Source organism: Silurus meridionalis, chromosome 5 (assembly GCF_014805685.1).
Source record: "Silurus meridionalis isolate SWU-2019-XX chromosome 5, ASM1480568v1, whole genome shotgun sequence".
Lineage (NCBI taxonomy): Eukaryota > Metazoa > Chordata > Actinopteri > Siluriformes > Siluridae > Silurus > Silurus meridionalis.
This window is the reverse complement of record NC_060888.1, coordinates 17,262,902-17,268,467: the sequence shown is the minus strand read 5'-3', so window position 1 is coordinate 17,268,467 and position 5,566 is coordinate 17,262,902. Positions and strand designations below refer to the sequence as shown.

The window sequence follows — 5,566 nt, the reverse complement described above, 5'->3', positions numbered from 1 at the left end:
TCTATCTTAAACTTTTTCTTGAATAAATAAAATTGTTTTTAATCTTTTTAGGATCAAAATGGTTAATCATTACTTTTCATGTTTCTCTATGCACATACATGCATATAAAGTACACTTATTAAAGTGACAGGCTGTATAGAATTTTTCAATCCGTTCTTTATGCATAGAGGTGTTAAAATGCTTTACTCTGTGGACTGGAGAAATATAAAATTAAATATTTTTGCCAGTATGCACATTTTGACATTTTACAAAGAATGATAAAATATGAAACACAGACATTTCTCTTTTAAATGTATCTTTATAGCTTATTGTTTTTCTTATAGAAACCTATTCCTAAGTGCTTTTCTGCACAACGATGTGCTGGATAAACCTTGACGAACCATTCAAATAAAAAGGGAGATTTTTTTTTCTTTTACTTGAAAGAGCTGTTAAAACAAAACAACATAAAATATACTCGGCCAAAAAATACTGGATACTAAAGGCATGTGTTCTAAAAATTTTTTATCGATCGTCACAAAGTCACGTACAACCCCAGGGCTTATTTTTCAAAAGGCCTGTGAACCTAGTTATCATGTCAACACAAGAAAAGTAACATTAGCCCCTCCCTAAAAAGCCAATCCGAGCTCCGCCTGATACACGCAAGGCAGTGTTTCAGCACCACGGACAGCACATACAGCACTGAGAAACCCCGACATGGTCTTATAACGCATCCACAGTGATATAGATTTCATCTTCACTTGCAAGTGTTAAGACAATTTCAGTAGAAGAACTTTGCATCACTTTCTTTCTCTATAACGCACTGTCCTACCAAAGGCATTATTATACTTATTTCTTCTTATATTAAGAAAGCCATATGCCTATTTATAAGTATCTGAAGCGAGATTCTGCTTGAAAATGGGGAAGCAGTAAAAGAAAGCATCACTATGTGTCGCATTCTCGAGTTTGCTGCCAGTCGGAAAGGATCGAGTTCAAAGCTCAGACTGAAAGCCAGTCTCACTGATGTGCGCTCGCTCACGGCGGCGCGCTTTGGAGGGCTGTAAGAGCGGGAGGGAGCGTCTTTCCTCTCGGTCTTCACGACTAAGCCCTGCGGAAGTGGATGGCGGGAGAAGGTCATGAAGGTAATCGCTACCTTTAAGCTGGATTTGGGCGGCTGTTACCGCAGAAGGAGCGCGCCCTGCCCATCAATTATTCATCCGTTGGGGAAGCGGTGGGAAACGGCGGCACGGCACGTGGCTCCGCACATCCTCCGTTCTCCCAGCAGCCATCGGCGAGTCATGTCCCAGTGTGAGGGCACTTCAAGAAGAACTGGAGAAGAGGACCAAGGAGGATGAAGGAGGGTGACGGGCCGGACGAGGCAGAGGAGGATTATAATGAAGTTGAGTGGGAAAGGAGCGTGCGCCGTGGTCTCCAGCAGCCTGCTGTTCGCGTGCGCCGTGAGCGCGGCAGTTGTCGGGTTCGAGTGTCTCTCTCTCGGAGCCAAAGTGAAAGCGCACTTCCAGCTCAGCGCGGCTGCTGGCGCGTTCTACTCGGGAATCCTGCTCGGACTTGGACAGGCACTGCTTGCCATGGCGTTGCTCTGCTGCAAGGGCAAAGCCCCTTGTCGCAATTTTTTCCTCTTCGGGCTCCTCGTCTTTCTGCTTGGCGTGCTCACGGCGTTCTCGGGCGCAGTGGTGGACGGCGACGCCGTGTCGCTCGTGGAGCGGAAGTACTCGCGCTACTGCTTGGACACCGTGGATGTACCTGCGGCGTGCGGGCGCCTCAAGGATTACCAGCGCGGCCTGGTGGCGTCCACCGTGCTTAACGCTCTCGAGTGCCTCATTGGACTTGTCAACCTGGTGGTCATCAAGCGCTACCAGGCGGCGCAGTTCTATCGGAGGCGCCGGGCGCACAGGCGCAGCGCGCGCGCTGTCTTGCTGGGCGAAGAGCGCGAGCTCACCGTGGCCGCCGACTTCCGGTCGGTCTCTTATATAAGCCTGGCAGTGTGCGGGTCGCAGGCGCGGGAGGACGGTGCAGAGGCGCGGAAAAGCGGCCATCCGTCTATCGAACTCCCTGGCTACGCGCCTGCCCAAAACGAGCTCCACCACGTGTACGGGTTCTCTTACCCGCCTTTGAACGACTCACCGCCGGCCTACGAGGACATATTTCCCGGAGAAAGGAGGAACAAAGCGCTAGAGTGTTAAAACAGAGAGAAAGTTTCTTAAACCACTTCTCTAAACTGCAGTGACAATCACGATTTGGCCCTGGACATCAGAAGCACGCGCGTCCGCGTCTCTCTTTTCTCGGCTAAATAATACGCTGATTGTGTAAACGAATTGCTCCCCTTTTTTCATGGGAAGTGGGCAAGTGAGTACATGCGACACTCAGTTAGGAAGACTGAACTGAAATGGTAAGAGATATATTCAGATCACAAATATAAAGGCCTGATGACTTTTCAACATTTTGATCCACTGATTGTACACAACATCTTAAGCCCATGTAAGTTGGTTGATGTCTCCCCGTTGTTTTGTTGTCATTTTCCTCCGTTTGGCTCATGAATAAATAAAGTGTAATCATTTCTATGATGTAGATATTTAATACAAATATCAAGATTGAAAAAAAAAAAACCTCTTCTTATTTCAGGAATTAATCACATAAAGGTGGTTGCCGGTGCTCCTCTGTGGTTCTTTGGCCTACTTTGTCAACAGGTAATTAGGCTAGCAGCAAACAGGTCTTTAGAAATGCAGCTGGGCTTTTTTTTTTATATACGAGCACACTGGAGACACCAGCACAGTGGATAAAAACCATGCAATTCTTTGATGCAATTACAGACTACATTAAGGCTAATGAAAGCTGCAGCAGTTCTAAAATAGAATAATATTATTATTGTGCTTCTCTCTGTGAACAGTTAAATGCAAAATCGCCCAGCTTTCATGCCTTAGTTTTTTTAATGAACAGCTGCCATGAAAGTGTGCTGATGAGCTTGTGCAGAACAGGAGGGATGGAGAACAATAACACTCTGCATCGGTTTAATATGCTGCAACACCTTAGTAGTGCACTTTATATTGATTCACATTTTCCTACATTGGCACTGGCAGTTCAAGGATGAAATAAAACCAATTGACAGATGCTGCAAGAGCAAATAAGGTTACCAAATAATCCTTTAAGCAAAATGATGGCCAAATAAAAAAAGTTTCCAGATCAAGTAACCGAAACTGAATGTGTGCTCAAGTCATTGCCAAAGATCAATCTTGAAGTTCCCAGGCAGTATACATAGCAAGCTATGATGGATTACATTTAACTGGCTTTGTGATAGCAGCTTCACCCGTGATTCATCATACTGTTTAGACACATTATCATGTAGAATTTGGCTTGGAGGCTTGGAGAGGCACTGGAGTGAGGCATTTGGCCTCTCGTGCCAATAGTTTCCCAATTTAAAAGTAAAAGGTTTACTTGGTGGGTGAAGGTCAAATAGCAAAAACTACTGACAGCTACTTGGATGTTATGTGAAAACCTTTATAATGCCTGTTTCGGTATATTACATGTTTAAGCAAAGTTTTGATCCATAGTGAATAAACAGTAAATGTAATTTCTGACTGCAGAATCTTGTTTAAAATGTATGAATTTCTCTGCAGCTAAAACGTGAAAATCTGTCGAACATTTCAAATATCAGGGAGCAGTAGCTGGTTAGACAACAATGTTACGAGGTATGTGCAAGCTGCATTGATTTGGGAACGTCCCCGACAGTGCAGTAGACAAATGTCTTGTTGATGTACCAATCATTTATAGCATGTTTTTAGACTGGTTTAATTTAGCTAATGGATGTGAACAAAATTGAATGCAGTTTGCTATTTTGCCTAATTCCCTTCCTGTTTTCTGTTATCTATTATTGAAGAGAGCAGGAGAGAAATTTACAATGCTCGCTTGATTTTATTGTCGGTGTGTATATGCCTTGGGTGTTTTTCTGCTCCTGCAATTAAATACTAAGGTTAATGTTGTTTAATGCAGAATTTAACATTTATTTGTTTAGAGAAAAAAAAATGGTATTGATCTATGAACTCTAGAACTTTATACTACATTCTCTCCTACATACAAACATATTTTTGCACTGTAAGGAGGTTTAGGGTCATGCTTTCAGCAGCTTAATAAATGTCAAAGAGATTACTTTGTTAGTCCTAACATGCAAATCGCTGAGGTGAATTCATTATACTTTTAATGAGCAAAATAACCTAACCAATTGCAGGAAGTAGCTAATTGCCCTAAATATGTCTCTGTCAGACCCTGAGATGAATTTGAAAGGCCCTTCATTTGCATATTTGCAGCACAAGAGTCCATGTTTAATACTTTCGAAACAACTGCAGTCTCATCAGAGATTATACATCTGTTACAAAGCATAAACCATGTTCTACACAAATAGGCTTGTGTTTGTGTTTGCACTATGTGAACAAGTTGGTACTTAATGTCTTATATGTATTCTGGTGCATGACAGTATGATCTGCATGTATAAAATGCTTTCTTACTGAAGTACATAGGGCATAGTGGCCAAATCTTCCAAGTATATTGTATGTCTTTCTAGCTTTTACATCTCTGAGACGTTTTAGAGTATTTGTTGTCTGTAGGAGTAGGAGTGTGATTGTAATTCAGGGAAGACGGAGGGGTTTTCTGCTGCGGAACTTGGTGTGATAAAGACGATCCTGGATGCTGTCCAAGGTCCTGACTCTACTACTGTGATTAGTGCATTGCCACCTGACATAGAGAAGCATTGGAGAGATAGCAAAAAAAGAGGTAGGGAGAAGTGGATAGTGAGAAATGCTGGCAAGGAACAAGGATGAAAATAAGGAATAGATTGTATCCATTATCAGGTGCTGCTGTGAACCTGGTTTATGGAGGTAGCAGGATAAAAAAAGGTACAGTGTGTAAGAATTCTTTAGTGACACAATTCAGGAGATGCCTTTAAACCCATATAGAGGCATCAAGTGAAAAACTGAAAACAAGATACAGTTAAAAAAAAAAAATAAAAAAAAAAAAATATATATATATATATATATATATATATATATATATATATATATATATATATATATATATACAGTATATTTATTTGCCTTTTAGTGTGACTGGGTTTCTTATCAGAGGCAACATTGAGAAGTGTTTTTTTATTCTAAAAGACTCAATTCATTTAGCCCCCATCAGAGCTTAAATGAAACATGTTTGCTCAATTTAGTTTTATGACTTTGGTGTTCCTCTGCAATTTAATTAGGTGTAGGTGATTTAATGCTGGGCCTTATGAAGTGATTACTCTTCTCATCCAAACCCTATAAATAAGCTTTTCCGTGCTTCATTTCAATCCATTATCATTTGTTTGGTCTCTCTCCAGTGGTCCTGCCTAAGTGAGGAGAGCTTGAAAAGCTACAGATGCATGACAAATTAAAGGAAAAACTGGTGCCTCTGTTATGCAGAGAGATTTGGCTGGCATAATTAGGGTCTACTTGTCCCATGGGAGGAAAGTGTCATAGCAAATACAATGTTCTTCTGATTTATCCTTTTTTAAATTATTATTTATTAATTTTTTTTACAATGATGATACATT

The 5,566-nt window shown here is 41.4% G+C and overlaps 1 protein-coding gene across 1 annotated transcript; it reads left to right on the top strand.

Annotated features, from left to right (window-relative positions):
• Window positions 1-338: 338 nt before the first annotated feature.
• LOC124385758 (transmembrane protein 271-like) lies at window positions 339-4,955 on the top strand. Its single transcript, XM_046849021.1, has one exon. The coding sequence runs from the start codon at window positions 1,371-1,373 to the stop codon at window positions 2,178-2,180; it is 810 nt and encodes a 269-aa protein (XP_046704977.1). The 5' UTR covers window positions 339-1,370; the 3' UTR covers window positions 2,181-4,955.
• Window positions 4,956-5,566: the final 611 nt, after the last annotated feature.

Bases quoted from the DNA above. Each gene is read 5' to 3' on its own strand.
- LOC124385758 (XM_046849021.1), top strand. From the start codon at position 1,371: ATGAAGTTGAGTGGGAAAGGAGCGTGCGCCGTGGTCTCCAGCAGCCTG.